Source organism: Dipodomys spectabilis, unplaced genomic scaffold (assembly GCF_019054845.1).
Source record: "Dipodomys spectabilis isolate Male_0828 unplaced genomic scaffold, ASM1905484v1 ptg000108l, whole genome shotgun sequence".
In the NCBI taxonomy this organism is placed as follows: Eukaryota; Metazoa; Chordata; class Mammalia; order Rodentia; family Heteromyidae; genus Dipodomys; species Dipodomys spectabilis.
In genome coordinates, this window is record NW_024870785.1 from 13,629,096 (window position 1) to 13,647,818 (window position 18,723).

The 18,723-nt window shown below is 40.8% G+C and overlaps 1 protein-coding gene across 8 annotated transcripts in view; it reads left to right on the top strand.

The window, feature by feature from the left end:
- Positions 1-16,591, top strand: part of Tcf12 (transcription factor 12) — a 275,333-nt gene extending 258,742 nt beyond the window's left edge. For all 8 annotated transcript variants that reach the window (XM_042687436.1, XM_042687437.1, XM_042687439.1 and 5 more), the window contains 4 exons: positions 518-680; positions 5,548-5,780; positions 11,499-11,652; positions 14,223-16,591. In XM_042687436.1, the coding sequence (XP_042543370.1) occupies positions 518-680; positions 5,548-5,780; positions 11,499-11,641 (539 nt within the window). In that variant the 3' untranslated portion in view covers positions 11,642-11,652; positions 14,223-16,591. The remainder of the gene's footprint in view (positions 1-517; positions 681-5,547; positions 5,781-11,498; positions 11,653-14,222) is intronic.
- The last annotated feature ends 2,132 nt before the right edge of the window (positions 16,592-18,723 follow it).

Sequence of the window (18,723 nt, forward strand, 5' to 3'; positions counted from 1 at the left end):
TGTGTCTAAGAACTCTGACTGTCACTAGCTATTATTTTAGATGTTGTAATTTAATTGAGACACAATTTTGATAAAAAGCAAACTGTGGTCAATGTTATCATAAAGCTTGTGGGTGCAAACTGACCACTGTAGTAATGTTCTCCCAGTTGTTTTTAACCACAATACCTCTTTCGTTTCATTACCTGAAAAGATATTAAGCTTATTTTCTTTGGTAGCTTCTTAAAATTTAGTTTCTAAAATGTCTCAAGTTTCTCATATCATGCTTACATGTGAAATAGTGTCTGAAAGTGAGCATTGGGCTGACGGTCCTGATTGGCCTTGCTCTTTTAATTACAGATACTGAAAAAAAAAATGATAAAAATTTTGCAAACAGCGCTTTCCAGTGCTTAACAGTGCACTTTCCACATCTTCAGATTCCTTCATACCCCTGTAACAACTCAGAAACAACTAGAAAGCTTGTTACTGTCTTAGTTGGAATCTCATCATGAATTGTATGGTTCCTTTGCCTCTTTGTTAGGTGGCTTGCAAAGTCAGTCAGGAACTGTTATTCCAGCAGAAATCAAGACTGAAAACAAAGAGAAGGACGAAAACCTTCATGAACCCCCATCATCAGACGACATGAAATCAGATGATGAGTCCTCCCAAAAAGACATCAAGGTCTCATCTAGAGGCAGAACAAGGTATCTGTTAATATTCAGATATTAAATTTTAATTTGCTACAGGCAGAAGAAAACTTGGGCTATTGAAGGGTAAGTTGTATTTATTAATTACCAGCTATTTCCTAGATGCTGTGTTGGGATTTCCAAGTATGTTTATATCATTTAATTTTACATTCCCCCTTTTAAAAAGAAGGAATATGAAGAGTTAACTGTGAAATTATGTTTCTATTATGCCACACCATTTTAAGGTCTACGTATAAAAAGGACTACATCTTTTGCCCAAAGTTGTTTATAGTCTATATGACAACTAGAGGACAAAAACAGATAAAAACAAGTTAATGTGTAGAATACAGACATTTAGATACAGTTGCCCAGTGAATGTTTGCTATAATAAGAACTAAGTATGTGGTGGGACTATATTGTATAGGTTAGGTATCAGATTGTGTGTTGTTCAAATTGGGCATTAGCCAATGGGCCAATGCTTATTTTTATTGGAAAATCATCATACCTTTTGGTTTCATGCTGTCTGTGGCTGAATTTGCTTTACAATGATGGACTTGAGTACTTGCCAGAGACTACATGGCTTACAAAGTGAAAAATACTATATAGCCCTTTACAAAAAATAAAGTTTGGCTAGGCGCCGGTGGCTCATACCTCTCATCCTAGCTACTCAGGAGGCTGAGATCTGTTGATCACGGTTCAAAGCCAGCCCAGGCAAGAAAGTCCGTGAAACTCCTATCTCCAATAAACCACCAGAAAACCAGAAGTGGCGCTGTAGCTCAAGCGGTAGAGCACTCGCCTTGAGCTGAAGAGCTGAGGGACAGCGCTCAGGCCAAGAGTTCAAGTTTGCTAACTCCTGATTTAAACAATAATTTGAGAAAAATAAGGAAAAGAAAATATTCCAGGTAGACTTTTTTTTTTTTTTTTGGTCGGTCGTGGGGCTTGAACTCTGGGCCTGGGCGCTGTCCCTCAGCTCTTCAGCTCAAGGCAAGCACGCTACCACTTGAGCCACCGCACCACTTCTAGTTTTCTAGTGGCTTATTGGAGATAAGCGTCTCATAAACTTTTCCTGCCTAGGCTGGCTTTGAACCAAGATCCTCAGATCTCTGCCTCCTGAGTAGCTAGGATGACAGGCATGAGCCACCAGCACCCGGCTTCAGGTAGACTATTTTTAAAGGAAGTTTTCTAGAAATTGAACTTGATCTTGCTTTCCAATCATGAATTTAGACACATAGTACATTAGTTGCAAATGATCAATATTGTCTTTCTTCAGCTATTTCTCCTAGTTTTGCATTAAAATTAGATGTTTTAGAATACATGGGAGACTTCCAATTTCTTAACTCCATTCATCAGTAATCTATATGTCACATATTTAAAACATTGTATTAGATTATAGTGCAAAGGAGTGAAATAGTAGATACAACTAAAAGAAAATGTGATATTTTTTTCCTGCCATTCACAAAGTGTCCCTTTGCCTATTGACATTTTCAACAACTCACATTTCTCCTGGGAGAAATAAATTCTTAAGATCTGCATGCTGTCATTGTGATGTACATTTCACTCATTAGAGTAATGAGAATGAAGTAACAACTGGGTTAGAGAATCCAGAGACCGCTCCTTTGATGCATCTTAACTTAATAGTTTTATTATTCCAGAAGGATTTTTTTTCTTTTTGTCAGTTGTGAGACCTGAACTCTGGGCCTGGGCACTTTGTCCCTCAGCTCTTCAGCCCAAGGCTAGCACCCTACCACTTGAGCCACAGCACCACTTGTCAGGCTTTTTTCTGCTTATGTGGTGCTGAGGAATCGAATCCAGGGCCTCATGCATGCAAGGCAAGCACTCAACCACTGAGCCACTTTCCCGGTCCCAATTCTAGAAGAATTTTAAGGAAAATCTTTCCTCCTCATCTTCTGCATCAAGTCGGCAAACTTTCTTTATAAAGGGGCATATAGTATGCATTTTAGGCTCTGTGGGCCATATTATCTTTGTCAGGACTCCATTCTGCTATTACAGCACAATTATAGCCAGAGGCAATAAATAAGTTAATGAATGTGGCAGGTCCAGAAGCATTTAGTTATCAGACAGAAAACCAGCTCATGGCCATAGTTTTTGGCCCATATTCTAAGTATCAGAAATTAAGGGGCACTGTTACAAGTTAATAATCAATATTAACTAATAGTTTACTATTGTCACCTTTGGACAAAAATGAGACCAACAAAACTGTGAATCATGGCTCCAACACGTCACATGTATCCTTGGACAAGCTCTTTGAGTTCTTCCTTCTCTTTGTTACAATGTTCTTACATGGTAATAACCTGAAAATAGTGCATGTAAGACTATTCCCATTATGGCTGGGAAGGTGGCTCAGTGGTAGAGTGCTTGCCTCACACGCATGAGGCCCTGGGTTCGATGTCTCAGCAGCACATAAGCAGAAAAAAGCCGGAAGTTGGGCTGTGGCTCAAGTGGTAGGAACAGCACCCAGGCCCAGAGTTCAGCCCCCATGACCAGAAAAATAAAAATAAAAAACTATTCCCACTGTTTTCAGCATGCAGTAAGCACTCAATAAAGATATCATCTAGTTAATATTATGAAAGTAATTTTAGGTTTACTTCTGTAGAGCACTGATTCTGGCTTTTCCATTATTCTCAACCCTGCTACACAACCCCTGGAACATTTTAGTAATTAAGATGCCTGAGTCCAACCCAATCACTAAGTTAGCATCTCTAGTAAAGGGACATCAAAGCTGTACTTTTCAGTGCTGCTGGCGATTCTAATAAATGGCCACACTGGACACTTTTGGCATAGATGGTCTTCAAGATTACTTTCTCGCAGGGCACCAGTGGCTCATGCCTGTAATCCTGGCTATTTAGGAGGCTGAGATTGGAGGATTGCAGTTCAAAGCCAGCCCAGGAAGAAAAGTCCATGAGACTCTTTAGGTCCAGTTAACCACTCAAAAAACTGGACTGGGGGCCCTGGGTTCAATGTCTCAGCACCACATAAGCAGAAAAAAGCTGGAAGAGTGACGCTGTGGCTCAAGTGGTAGAACGCTAACCTTAAGCTGAAGAACTGAGGGAGAGCGCCCAGGCCCAGAGCTCAGGCCCCATGACTGACAAAATAATAATAATAAAAATAATAAATAAAAACAAAACCTGGACTTTGCTGTGGCTCACAGTGGTAGAGCTCTGGCCTAGAGCAAAAAGAACTCAGAAACAGCACCCAGACCCTGAGTTCAAATCCCACAGCCAAAAAAATAAATAATAAAAAATAAAATAAAACTACTTTCTCTCTGAAAGAGATAGTGATGCTATTATCAAAAGAATGTGTTGGGCCGGGAGCCAATGGCTCACGCCTGTAATCCTCACTACTCAGGAGGCTGAGATCTGAGGTTCATGGTTCAACGCCAGGCTGAGCAGAAAAGTCCATGAGACTGCTATCTCCAGTAAGTCACCAGAAAACCAGAAGTGGTAGAGCGCTAGCCAGGAGCTTAAGAGCGCAGGGACATCACCCAAGCCCAGAGTTCAAGCCCCACGACCCTCAAAAAAAAAAAAAAAATCAGCCAGGGCTCCAGTTGCTCACACCTGTAATCCTAGCTTCTCAAGTGGCTGAGATCTGAGGATCATCATTCACAGTCAGCCCGGACAGGAAAGTCTGTGAGACTTTTTTTTTTTTTTAGTTGGTTGTGGGTCTTGAACTCTGGGCCTGGGCACTATCCCTCAGCTCTTCAGCTCAAGCAAGTGCTCTACCACTTGAGCCACAGCACTACTTACGGTTTTCTGATGGTCAATTGAAGAAAAGAGTCTCACGGACTTTCTTGCGCGGGATAGCTTTAAACCGTGATCCTCAGATCTCAGCCTTCTTAGTAACTAGGATTATGGGCATGAGCCAGGGCACCCAGCTTGTGAGACTTTTATCTCTAATAAACCACTCAGAAAACCAGAAGTGGCGCTGTGGCTCAAGTGGTAGAGTGTTCACCTTGAGCCGAAGAGCTGAGGGACAGCACTCAGGCCTGGACTTCAAGCCACCTGACCAACCAAAAAAAAAAAAAATCATCACTACTAATGATGATATTTTTGTAGGAAAAAAATAGCCATTTTCTGAAGTGCTTCTGTCAATCTGTCTTAAGCTTTTCTTCTTTTTTACTTAATGCCAGAATGCATTCAAGACATTAGATTAGGGAAACTTTGATCTAAGTACTGTGACCGTGCTTTTAAACTTTTGTGCCCAAATGAATCAAGTAGGCATTTGTTAAAGTGCAGCTTCTGAATCAGTTGATTTGGAAGAGAACTTCCTTTTTTTTGGGGGGGGGGGGAGGGGAGGGGTCGGTCGTGGAGCTTGATCTTTGGGCCTGGGTGCTGTCCCTCAGCTCTTCAGCTCAAGGCTAGTGCTGTGCTACTTGAGTCACAGCGCCACTTCCGGTTTTCTAGTGGTTTATTGGAGATAAGAGTCTCATGGAGTTTCCTGCCTGGCCTGGCTTTGAACCGTGATCCTCAGATCTCAGCCTCCTGAGTTGCTAGGATTACAGGTGTGAGCCACTGGTGCCCAGCTGAATTATTGTTTTTAACAGGTTCATGGTAATACTAATGCTGCTGATCTATGGGCCACATTTGGTGTAACATGTGCTAGAATCAGACAGTTGTCTGTGAACTATTTTTTAACACAAATTACTTAATGTGCAGTGAAAAATACACTAAAAACTGGAAGAATTTCAACTATATTATTATACATGTATATGAAAGACTGAAAGAAATAAACTATTACGTTGAGTGTAGCTATTCTATTAGTAAGATTTATCATTTCCGTTTCCATCCTTATCCTTTATTATTTTGTACAGTTGGCATATGTTACTTGTAGAGATGCTAATAGATAACAATGGTATTTTGTTTTTCAGCAGTACTAATGAAGATGAGGATCTGAACCCCGAACAAAAAATAGAAAGGGAGAAAGAGAGGCGGATGGCTAACAATGCTAGAGAGCGCTTACGAGTGCGGGATATTAATGAGGCATTCAAAGAACTTGGCCGAATGTGTCAGCTTCATTTGAAGAGTGAAAAACCCCAAACAAAACTCCTTATTCTTCATCAGGCCGTGGCAGTCATCCTTAGTCTAGAACAGCAAGTCCGAGGTAAGTAGTCCCCACAGTGACAGATTACACATGTGCCACTGCTCTTTTACTTTGGCAACATGTTTGTATGTTCTTTCAATATATTTCTGCCAGTCTTCCTCCAGGATCTAGGTTTCCCTGTTCTATGGGCCTTCTTTACCCTGGAGCATCTATGAGACCTGCTGATTAACAGGAGGCCTACTTGTGGCTCGTTCTGGCCTTGCCAGTCTTACCCATATCTCTGAGGCCCTAGGGCCTCTCTTGATGTTTGATTAGTAGTGCCATGAACACCTTGCACTGAAGTGCACTTGCATGCCTTGTGTCCCTAAGGACAGAAGTGATTTATAGAGGCTCACAGCTTACTGACTAAGACAACTACCTTGTGTATTGTTCATGAAGTTTTATGGAATCTTGAAGAAAAACTTTGTTTTTTCAATATGAATTTATTCCATACCTCCTTTGTGCCTGCCAGCTATATTATAAACCCTGAGTTATCGGATTGTTGAAACTTCCTGTCCTTTAGAGGTTTTGTCATCAAACTTGCCTTTTGGTAGTCACCTATATTTTTCCCTATCAAAGTTATAAATGTTTTATCACAAGCTTTTTGGCAAGGAATTCATAAATGTGGCCCCGACTTCTACGCCTTACCACTAGCCTGTATTGAAATGAACTCTGTCTTACTTATTGAATACTCATGTTAAGTTTTATGTGAATGGGGCTGGGAAGGTGGCTCAGTGGTAGAGTGCTTGCCTTGCATACATGAGGCCGTGGGTTCCATTCCTCAGCAGCACATAAGCAGAAAAAGCCGGAAGTAGCATTGTGGCTCAAGTGTAGAACTTGCCTTGAACTCAAGAGCTGAGGGACAGCGCCCAGGCCCAGAGTTCAGACCCTATAACCAATATAAAAAAAAATGAAGATGATTTAGAGGAGAATAGGGACAACATGGATTATAGAAAGAAAACTCTTCCTTAGGAAATCAAAGTTGGAAACATTGAACAAACTGTCAGAAAAACATCTAGCAATTAATCTATTTTCCTCCAATATATTAATACATACGAGTAATACATAGAATTATTTTGTGTATAATCAACCTGCTACTAAAACCAAATGCTCACTGTTTGTTGCAAAACCCTTAAGGCATCTATAGGGGATGTTCAAGGAGTTGCAGACTCCCTTGAAATGTTCATGAAGCAGCTGATTTTCTCCAGTCATCTGTAGCAGGAACAATGGCTCCTTAAGCCATTATCTCCTGTCACATCACCAAAGGTTTTTTTTCTTAAATTATATATTAACACCCCGAGTGCTTCCATTCTCCCTCCTCAACCCAGGATATTTTCTAACTCTTCTCAGCCATTTATTAATAAAGCTATTGCCTCCCTCTGAGTTGCGGGGAAGTCTTACTTGTCTGGTTAGCGAGGTCCAGAATTGACTCTAGTAATGCATCTTCGCTCTTCCACCATACTTTAGAGCTCAAATACAGAGTCACATGTGTTTTTAAGAATGTTTTCTTAAGATCAGAAGTAGCTAATTTCAAATACAAGCCATTCAAATGAAATGGCTTGTTTGAAAGAAGTTATAAATTCTGCCGGGCACTGGTGGCTCATGCCTGTCATCCTAGCTACTCAGGAGGCTGAGATCTGAGGATCACGGTTCAAAGCCAGCCTGGGCAGGAGAGACCATGAGACTCCTATCTCCAATAAAACACCAGAAAACTGGAAGTGGTGCTGTAGCTCAAGTGGTAGAGTGCTCGCCTTGAGCTGAAGAGCTGAGGGACAGCGCCCAGGCCCAGAGTTCAAGCCCTACTACCGACCAAAAAAAAAAAAAAAGTTGTTACAAATTCTTCCATTCTCAAGTAGACATTATTCTTTCATAACATTTGACTCTGCAGTCAATATTTCACGACAGAAGAGGTGTCTAAGAACGTCTAACATCTGGGCTTGTTCAGCTACCTACTCACTCTCTGATCACAGTTGCAATTCTGAAAGCACGAAGGACACTTTTACAGACTTCTAATACACTGAACCTGTACCTTTATTAGCGGTTGGCCTGATACTTAGAAAAGCCTAATTGTCTCACACTTCCAGGCTCTGGCCTTTGTATATCCTAAAATGGACCCATGTCTTGTCTTTGTTCATGCCACTTTGGTATAGCCACTGTCCTTTCCTGTACATTCCCTTCAGCAATGCTGAGTTGTTTCCTTATCAAAGTTATGAATGATTTATTGAAAGCTTTTTGGCTTGGTTCCCCACATAGGAAATCCAGCTTGGCTCCTGCCATTGCCAGTTTAAGCCTTTCATTGCTCATGATTACAATTTTAAGAGTAGTCTTGCTACTTCTGTTGCCTAGCATATGTCACATGCTATCTTCAAGTTTGTACTTTCAGTTTTACTCAAGATTTAGTCTGTGGGAATGGAGGTATTACTTGTGGCAGAGCACATGCATTTAAAAAAAAAAAAAAAAGGATTCAGGAGGTGGGAAGGTGGCTCAGTGGTAGAGTGTTTGCCCTGCATCCATGAGGCCCTGGGTTCCATTCCTCAGCACCACATAAACAGAAAAAGCTGGAAGTGGTGCTGTGGCTCAAGTGGTAGAGCGTTAGCCTTGAGCTGAAGAGCTGAGGGACAGTGTCTAGGCCCAGATTTCAAGCCCCACGACTGACAAAAAAATAAATGATTCAGTGTTTGATCAAATACTTCTTCCTCCCAAATTCTTTCACAGGTCAGCAACTCTCTTCTCTACTAGGTTTTCTTTTCTCAAATTTCTAAATCCCACCCACAGGAAATTCAGTTGCAATGAGGGTAACTAAAACGGGCATAAACAAAATGTGTATCTTTATAGAAATTGCTAGATACAAAACTATAGGTACCCATAAGAGAACAGTCACTTCTTATATAATAATGTAAGAATTTAAGAGCAGAAAATTTGCTCCACAGTCAAGTCCTCAACTACCCACCAGAAGTTAACATATAGCATTTCTTTAATGGAAGTATGGGAATATTTGACTTCCATGTAACATCTTTTTTTTTGCCGGTTGTGGGGCCTAAACTCTGAGCTTAGGTGCTGTCCCTGAGCTCTTCAACTCAAGGCTAGTGCTCTAATCTCTTGAGCCACAGCACCATTTCCAGTTTTTTCTGCTTGTGTGGTACTAAGGAATCGAACCCTAGGCCTTATGCATGCAAACCAAGCACTCTACCACTGAGCCACCTTCTGAGCCCAACATAACGTCTTCTTAACATCAGTCTTTCCTAGCTACTTAACACATGTTTGTGCTGCTCACATACTTCAAGAGGTATAAGGGAACAACCCTAGTCTTCTTGGCCTCCTTTGGATCAAAGCTGTATGTGCTTTCTTTTTCCCAGAGCCTGCTGTCTTTAGCATCTGATCCTTCAAGCCCTGCATGTTCTTTTAGGTTGGCTATAGGAATCTACAAGGTCTTTCCTAGCTTGTTGAATTTGGGTTCTAGTCCTCTCTAGCCGTTTTAGCCCCCTTGAGCCTACTTACTATGAACAGCATCATAGTTAGCTAAGAGCTGTGTTCCACTATAAGAGAAATGTGAACCTAATTCACTTGAAACTATTTCCAAATCTTACTTTGCCTTTCTTACACATTCTCTCCAGTTACTCAAATTAAAACAAACTCTCATTAGCCAAATGTACAGTTTTTGTTATTAAAGCAGTCATTCTTAATACTGTTCCATAATGATAATTCATTTCTCCTTCTAGGTATCCTGTGAAGGGAGAAGGTGCCTTTCTTCCTTCTTTAATGTTCCTTGTGGTTGTGTAGACTCTGTGCCTTTTCCTCAGTATGAGGTCTTAGAAAAGTAGAATTCTAAAATGAAATTGTACCATGATGTCAGTGACAGTGTTTTTAGAAAAGCCAGATGAAAACTATAAAGGTGTATTAAAATTTATACAATCAAGCTGGGTGCCAGTAGCTCATGCCTATAATCCTAGCTACTCAGGAGGCTTGAAATCTGAGGACTATGGTTCAGAGCCAGCCTGGGAAGAAAAGACCTCAAAACTGTTTTGTTTTTTTGGTCAGTCGCAGGGCTTGAACTCTGGTCTTGGGCGCTATCTCTGTGCTCTTCAGCTCAAGGCGAACTCTCTACTGCTTGAGCCACAGCGCCACTTCAGGTTTTCTAGTGGTTTATTGGAGATAAGAGTCTCATGGGTATTATCTTGCCATTGTAATTATAATCTCCTGAATGGTATTTTCATAATAAAAAAAAAAAAAGAACAAAGATAATAGAATTCAAAAAAAAAAAAAAAAAAGAGTCTCATGGGCTTTCCTTCCCAAGCTAGCTTTGAACTGCGATCTCAGATCTCAGCCTCCTGTGTAGCTAAGATTACAAGCAAGAGCCACGGGCACCTGGCTTTTTTAAACTATGTTGTCACATTGGTAATGTGACATTAGTAATACATTATATTCAGTATTTTTAATCAGTTTACATCATTTTTTTTAACCAGTCCTGGGACTTGAACTCAGGACCTGGGCACTGTCCTTGAACTTTTTGTTCAAGGCTAGCACTCTACCACTTGAGCCATAACACCACTTTAGCATTTTCTATATTTGTGGCACTCTACTACTGATCCACATTCCCAGCCCTGCATCATTCTTTTTTTTTTTCTTTTTTTTTTTTGCCAGTCCTGGGGCTTGTACTCAGGGCCTGGGCACTGTCCCTGAGCTTCTTTTGCTCAAGGCTAGCACTCTACCACTTGAACCACAGCGCTTCTTCTGGCTTTTTCTGTTTATGTGGTACTGAGCAATGGAACCCAGGGCTTCATGCATGCTAGGTAAGCACTCTACCACTGAGCCACATTCCCAGCCCCCTACATCATTCTTTAGCATCATTGATTTGGGCTGCCAGATATGAAGATCCTCCTTTATCTAGGTGTAAGAGCATAGCTCATCAATGAGCATCTTTTATTTTTCCTTTATTGGTAAGAGCTTATATCTAGCATTAATGTAGCTTCCTATTTTGGCCTTTTGGGCTCCTCTGTAATGGCTACCATAGAAGATAGATATTGGTAGACTTTAAAATTTTGTTTTTCTTTATACTTATTGTGCCTTATGGCCACACAGCCACAATCAGGCAGCACGGACCTCCCAACTGCAGGGGTCCTGCTTCTTCAGCCTCTTGCAAACACCTATGTCACAGGTCCCAGCCAATCTTTGCAGACTTACGTAAGGAGGAGTCAAGGTTTTTACCACCTTCTCAGTCATACCACATGCACTTCAAAGCAGAAAAGCAGGTGTGCTCTTACTCTCCCTTGAGTCAGTGTTCCTCCAGAGGAGTAGTTTAGTCTATCTCTTTCTCATTTTCTGCACTGGCAACAGTTGACATATAGCAGATGTCTCTCAGAGAGGACATTGGCCTTCGTGTCAATCCCTGTCTTAACTAGACTCTTAGAACTTGAGCAACTAATACCTTAGCAGTACTTGACAAAATGAAGATGATTATCATGTCGATTTAAATCAAATACCTAGAAGACTGAATCATAAGCAAAAAAAAAAAAAAAAGAGCAAGGACAAAATAATCACTAAGAAGTTTAAGTCTAGAAACACACTAAATACTAAAAGCCTATCAATGTGAGCATATCATAACTTCTTCAGTGTGAAGTTGTTCAATACAAATAGGAAATTACAGAGATTGATCAGTAGTTTGTTCTGCTTAATAAGTCCTACATGTTTGTTTCCATTCCTTGTAATCGTAACAGTAACAACTCTTTCCTTCTGTTCTAGAGAGGAACCTGAACCCCAAAGCAGCCTGCCTTAAGAGAAGGGAAGAAGAAAAAGTTTCTGCCGTATCGGCAGAGCCACCAACCACACTGCCAGGAAGCCATCCTGGGCTTAGTGAAACTACCAACCCTATGGGTCATATGTAAGCATCAGCCAGGTGAGTGTGGGTTTTAGGAGAACCTTTTATCAGAATTCTCTAGTAGATACTGTTCATGGTAAAGGGCGCATAAAATTGAGGCTAGCAACCAATATAGACTCTTATTTTGTATAATCCAAGAGCCAGTTTCATTTAATACCAAATTATTATTGTCTTCAAAATATTATACTGCCTGTGATTTCTAAAGAAATGTTAGCTCGGGCTGGGAAGGTGGCTCAGTGGTAGAGCGCTTGCCTTGCATGCATGAGGCCCTGGGTTCGTTTCCTCAGCACCACATAAGCAGGGGGAAAAAAGCCGGAAGTGGTGCTGTGGTTCAAGTGGTAGAGCGCTAGCCTTGAGCTGAAGAGCTGAGGGACAGCGCCCAGGCCCAGAGTTCAGGTCCACAACCGGACCAAAAAAAAAGCAATGTTAGCTCTTCCATTCTGAATGGTTGTGTGTGCATTCACTCTCACAAATACCACTGTGATCGCAGAGAAAATGATACAATGACTCATCCATCAGAAAGTATTTTTGTTCCCACTCCAACTGTTCCTTTGTTCAGACATGCCTAACTACCTCATTAGTGTTCTGCTAATCGTCTGTGCCTTCTTTACTGTATGTAATTCATACATAAAGGAATCACCTCTGCTGCCGTAGGTGTCACGGTACCTACCAGCTTGTACCATTGCACAGGCGCAGGGCAGCTCCTTCCCACCTGCGCCACATTGTGTAACATCCTCTACAATCTGTTCATGAATGTGAAGATGTTGGATGATAGAGCCACAGTACTCTTCACCTGGTAGAGCCTAACTTGTTGACTTTTCTTCTGATCTTCCTCTTCATAGCCTAAACACCTGTATGATTTTTTTTAAGGCTATGTAGTTACATCAGCATCTAAGTTGTAAAGTTAATATTTAGGAAACTGAAGCCAATATAGAGTACGATGGAGTATTTGAGGCAGGAGTGTTTTAGTTAACAGTATGGATTAGGAATATAATAGGTAGCTGTATTCTATTATTAGTGTGTAGTTTTTTGGTTTTTTTCTTTTGGGGGGGGGTCCGGTCGTGGGGCCTGAACTCTGAGCCTGGGCGCTGTCCCTCAGCTCTTCAGCTCAAGGCTAGCCCTCTACCACTTGAGCCATAGCGCCACTTCCGGCTTTTTTCTTTTTGCTTATGTGGTGCTGAGGAATCGAACCCAGGGCCTCAAGCATGCAAGGCAAGCGCTCTACCACTGAGCCATCTTCCCAGCCCTATTAGTGTGGAGTTTTATCAATTTTATCAAAATATTTCAAATAATAGATACAGATATAGATACAGGTATAGAGCAGGAAACAATGCCAAGTACAGATTTATTTGGGCCACTTTTTGCTCCCTTTTTTTTAACTGGAAGTCTGGGATTTAATAAGGCACTCATAACTTATAAATTTCAATCAATAACTATCCTTTTCCTAAAGAGTTTTGTTTCTACTACCACTAGCTGTATCATGCTGTTAATAGACAGAAGGAGGAAGAGTCAGTATAATTTAGTCAAACTGAGGGCCTGGTTCAAGTGGTATAGAGCTTGCCTAGCAAGTGTAAGGCCCTGAATTCAATTCCCTAGTACCACCTTTCTCCTAAAATTATGGAGGAAACCAGTGTTGGTGGCTCACGCCTATAATCCTAGTTATTCAGGAGGCTGAGATCTGAGGATTACAGTTCCAAGCCAGCCTGGGCAGGAAAGTCCATGAGACTCTTATCTCCAATAAACCACTAGAAAACTGGAAGTGGCACTGTGGCTCAAGCGGTAGGGTGCTCACTTTGAGCTGAAGAGCACAGGGACAGCGCCCAAGCTCAGAGTTCAAGCCCCACGACCAACCAAAAAATAAATAAATAAATAAATAAAATATATATATATATATATATATGGAGAAAACAGATGTAAACTGTCAATAAAATATACTAATTGGCAAAGCTACTATATAATTCTACATACCATATGGTTCCTGATCACATGACTGACTTTACACACATAGCAAGTAAAACTTATTTCAGTCACAACAGTCCCGTGTGTGACTTTTGTTATTTCGGTTGCCCATAGTCAGCTGTGGAAAACTTAAGAAATGAACTGTTTGTAATGAAATTTCACAACATCCTGTCCAGGATGTGAATTATCCCCTTTGTCCAGTATATCCATCCTGCATGCACCACCCACTTGTGAGTGGTTTAGTAGCCATCTTGGTTGTCAGAGCTTCTGTCACAATGTCACATACTTGTGTTTAAGCAATTGCTTAATGGCCCAAAGCAAAAACTTTTATTATAGTATATTGTCATAATCTGTAATTATTTATTGTTCATCTTTCAGTCTGATTTATAAACTCCTCGGTAATCGAGTATAGGCAAAAACATATAGGATTTAGTACTGTCTACATTTGCAGGAATTCACTACAGATTTTGGGACACAACCTACTCTGATGAGAAGAAAAAGTTACTTGGCAGACTGCTGATTTAGTGCAAACCTAGGTGTAAATAACACTTAACTTATTTTATTTGGTGGGATGGTGTTTCTTTTTTAACAATTGCATACTAACTGGTGCTGTTCTCTCCCTGCCACAGTTCCAGAGTTATCAGTAGGCTAGATAGAAGGTGACCTCTCCTCATAAGGACTTGGACAACTCAGATTATCTGAAGACACAAACCTGACAGGAGGGAGAAGAAAAAACTTAAACACTTAAAGCAAGAAACTCCAATGTAATCCTACGATCAAAGCAACTGGTCAACACTTCCATCAGAAGTGAAGATAGGGAGCTCCTCACATAGAGCGTCAGCCCATGAGATGTTTGCAACATATCATTTCGTTGCAAGCAGCGCGCCGCTTCTGCACAATCAGAGACTGTCTCGATCTCTCCACTCACCGTGGAAGTTGCCTTGTGCCTAAACTGAATTGACAAATGCATTGTAACTACAAAATTTATTTATTGTTATGGAACTGTAAGGTCTGCATATAAAGGGAAAGAGTTAATGTGGAAGGCTGGTCTACACTCAGCTGATGCCAGCATTTGTTAAAGCTGTTCACGTGCAGAGAACAAGCAGTGACAACCATTGGCCCTTAGCATTCCCGGCATACCTGTTAGTGTCTTAAAAAGGAAGGGAAAAGTCTCGCTGCCCTCTCCTATCCTTTTGCCATATGACTAGTGTTTTCCATGAAAATAGGAAAATGTTACTTGGTATAGCATTTCTCTCGCTCTCTTTTCTTTCATTTATTTTTATTTTCTCTTTGTGGGTGTTCTATTTGATCTCAGATCTCTGATCTGAATAGTTCATGGTCACAGTCCAAAACTCCTCCATGCAGCACTCTGTGCTTTGCACATGGACCTCACAATGGGAAGCAGACACATCTGTGACCATAGGCTAGCTAAGATTTTAAAAGGGGAAATTTTGTTCCCTACATTTTCCCCCAAATAAATACACATTGCTTTATTTCTAATAATAACTAAGTCTTTTCAAGCTTCTAGGTTCCCATAGTAAAGCTTGTAATAGCAAGAAGTATAAATTACAAGGGAAGAGTCTACTTTCTAGAAATTGCTTTGTTTTCCAAGCAGTAAGTACTACATAATATAGTACTTGTAAAGTGTTAGCTGTAAGTAAGCACAAAATACCTTCAAAATACAAGGACGAGTCTTCAGGCCATGATTATGGTGAACATGACAAAACCCAGAAGGCACCAAGGCAGGTAGTGTGATACGTGAATATACCACTCTGAGGCTAATTACCTGATGGAATACAAGAGCAATGGTCGCCCACGTCTCCTTGTCCTAGCCTTTATTTCTCTGTTGTTTGTATGGCCGGTTAGTGGGGAGGAATTTGGTGGGTGAGTTAATCAACTGCAAACCATCTGCCCCACCCCAAGAAGATGAGCCAGATTAGCATTACATCAGTACTTCTCAGTCCATCTTCATACCGGGCGTGAAGGCACCCTCTGTCTCTAACCCTTATGAGTTGTTTTTTAAGGCATAATCATCACTTTGAACTTCCATGAAATCTGTCTTCCACCCCAACAACCCTGGGAGAGAAAAGCATGCTAAACACGGTTGTCTTGGCTTAGTAATCCCTTGTAGCCAGTATCAACAATGGCAATCAGCACACAGAAAAGAGAACCCCAATCATGATGTAACTTAGAGATTTCTGTTAATTTGAAAGAACAAAAAAAAAAAAATTAAGAACTTCAGATCCTCCAATCAGGATGATTCTTAACCAATCAGCGGTTTGTGAACTTAGTGGACTTTTTGGTTCCCTTAATTTGCATATATTCTCCAATTACATCAAACTATCTGTGGCCTTGTTCTTCATTTCAGTGTTAATCAGCTAAACAGAAGTTGTTGCTTATGATGTGTGAGTGAACATAGCCACTGCCTGGCCTTTTTCCTTCGGAGCTTGTTGTCTTTTTCGCTATATTAGACTTTGCAGTATGCCCAGAAGCTTTCCTTCATAAAATAGAAAGAAAAAAACATTTGGCTTATTTTTCACTGTAGCTAGTCTTTTATACAATAATCTTGTAAGAAAATTTCTTGAATTCTAAATATTACTCTTTCTAGATTTTTGAAATCAAAAGTTTTCAGTAAAAAGTTTCTTACTTTATTTTATTATATTAGGTAGTAAAAATGTAGGGTTATTTACCATAACCTGTTCATTAATATCAGAAATTTACAATAGCATTTTAAGACCATAGTAGGATTCTAGCTTACCGTGTAGTACCTATGGAGTATTGTAAGAGCTAATTGTTCGAGATGAATTGCTTCTCATCTTGTTCTCCAGTTTCCATTGTTGGTTTATTGCAGATTTGTATCCTGTGTCAAATTCAAGGTATTATTGATAAACCTTTTCAACCAGCAGCAAGAAGTTCAAAATTTTTTTCTGTCACTGTAACAGAAAACACAATATGTATATAACATTTATGTAGCAATAAATGTGCCATCTTTTTTTTTTTAACATAGTAAACTCGTGAGTTTCTTTTTCAGTCCTTTTTTTTTTTTTTTTTTCCTGCAGAGTAATGTATTTTGTTTTCTCCATCTCATTCCTCCCAGAAAGACTTGTGCTACTATTTCCTATCTGCACTGACTACATCTCCTGGGCAGCCTGCAGGACAGAGGGCAGGTAGAACAACAATGATCCAGCTGGTAGTTTCCCTGGCTACATTTCTCCTCTCACTGATAATGACCTTAATTAACATCCCCAAAACCACTTCCACATGTCCTCCCCTAAATCCTGTTTTAATTAGGGAATGGTGTTATTTTCTGTTTTCAGGTTAACAGCCCAACTTTTCTCTCTCTCTCTCTCTCTCTCACACACACACACACAGAGCTTAGTGATAATTTCTGAGAACTTCATACCAAGGAAGAAAGAAGGCTCCCAGGCGGGCACCAGTGGCTCACACCTATAATCCTAGCTACTCAGGAGGCTGAGAACTGAGGATCACGGTTCAAAGCCAGTCCAGGCAAGAAGTCTGAGAGACTCTTATCTCCAGTAAACCACTAAAAAACGGAAGTGGTGCTGTGGCTCAAGCGGTAGAGCGCTCGTCTTGAGCTGAAGAGAGCAGGGACAGTGCCCAGGCCCAGAGTTCAAGCCCCACAACCACCCAAAAAAAAAGGGCTCCCAGTGCTGGGAATGTGGCTTAGTGGTAGAGTGCTTGCCTAGTTTGCATGAAGCCCTGGGTTCAATTCCTTAGTACCACATAAGCAGAAAAAGCCAGAAGTAGTGCTGTGGCTAGCCTTGAGCAAAAGAGCTCAGGATAGTGCCCAGGCCCTTAGTTCAAGCACCAGGACTAGAAAGAAAAAGAAAGCAAGTCCTCAAAATAGAGACTTTCTAGAGGCCCTTGTGTGCGATCCTCACAGCTGTTAGTAGTCCTTGGGTTCCTGACAAATGAAACGGCTTCCTTCTCTTAGTGAATTTTAACATGTACCGCTTATGTTGAAAGTGAAAGTAAACGTTAATTTGATTTTATACCAACACTTTGGCTTTATACAAAATGACAAACTAAATCAAAAGTTCCATCCAAGAAGAAAACACATGGTATTAGAATTTAAATGACATCTAGAGGCTTAGTCCACCATCTCATTAATAAGTCTAAAAAAACAGGTGTAGAAAAACTCCATGTCTCCAAGATCACACCATTAGAACAGATCAAAGCACTTAGAACTACAAAACCTCCTTGCTTCTACTTCTAGGCATTCAGTATCATCATTTTTCTGTTTCTCTTCATGGTTTTCTCTAGTTCTTCCTTCCTTAGGAGAACCAGGTTTTTACTTGATACTGGATGTGGATGTGTGTGTGTGTGCGCACGCTTGTGTGGATGTGTGTGTGATTAAAGATTTTAGCTTTGGCATCCAATAGTGCTTGATTGAAATCCAAGTTCAACATCTAATTAAATCCATTCCCTTATCTTGAAAATAGAACTGTGTAGAAGAATTGTGTAAGTATTGAATGAAACAATGAATGGCAAGCTCTAACCAGGGTTGTCATCACATAGTAAGTACTCACTGAGTGGTAAACAGTTTTAAATAAACAGTATTATAACCAGCTTCCAGGAGGATTCCTCTTTAGCTACCCCATGAAAGGTAAATGGCAGGGGTTGGCCTTCTTGTGCAACAACCCAGTGAGACATGTTTCTCGCCCGAGCTCACCTTTGGCTACATTTGAAAAGCATTATCTTTTCAGTTGTTCCGTTTCTGAACAGCTGTAGGTCTGCAGCACTGCCAGTTGGGTCCTCAAGAAGCAGATATTAGGATGGAGTAAGATACATAAAGGATATATTAGAAGGAGTAGCTATGGAAGATAAAAGGCAAGTACTGGGAGAGAGCAAGGACAGCCTTCAGACTAGCATGCAGATCTGACATCTGAGAGAAGGGAAAAGTGAGGAGGACCAGGAAGGTGAGCTCTGGAATATTCCCATACAACCCACTGTGAGCAAGAAGGAGTGGAGAGGAGCCAAGAGCCAGAGTTCCCCAGGAAGGCAAGCCCACATGTGAACACTGCAGTAGAGATGCTGTGGTTGGAGGCTGACAGCCAGCAACACTTCCAGGCTACTGCAGGAATGGGCTCAGAGGCAACCAAAGCAAAG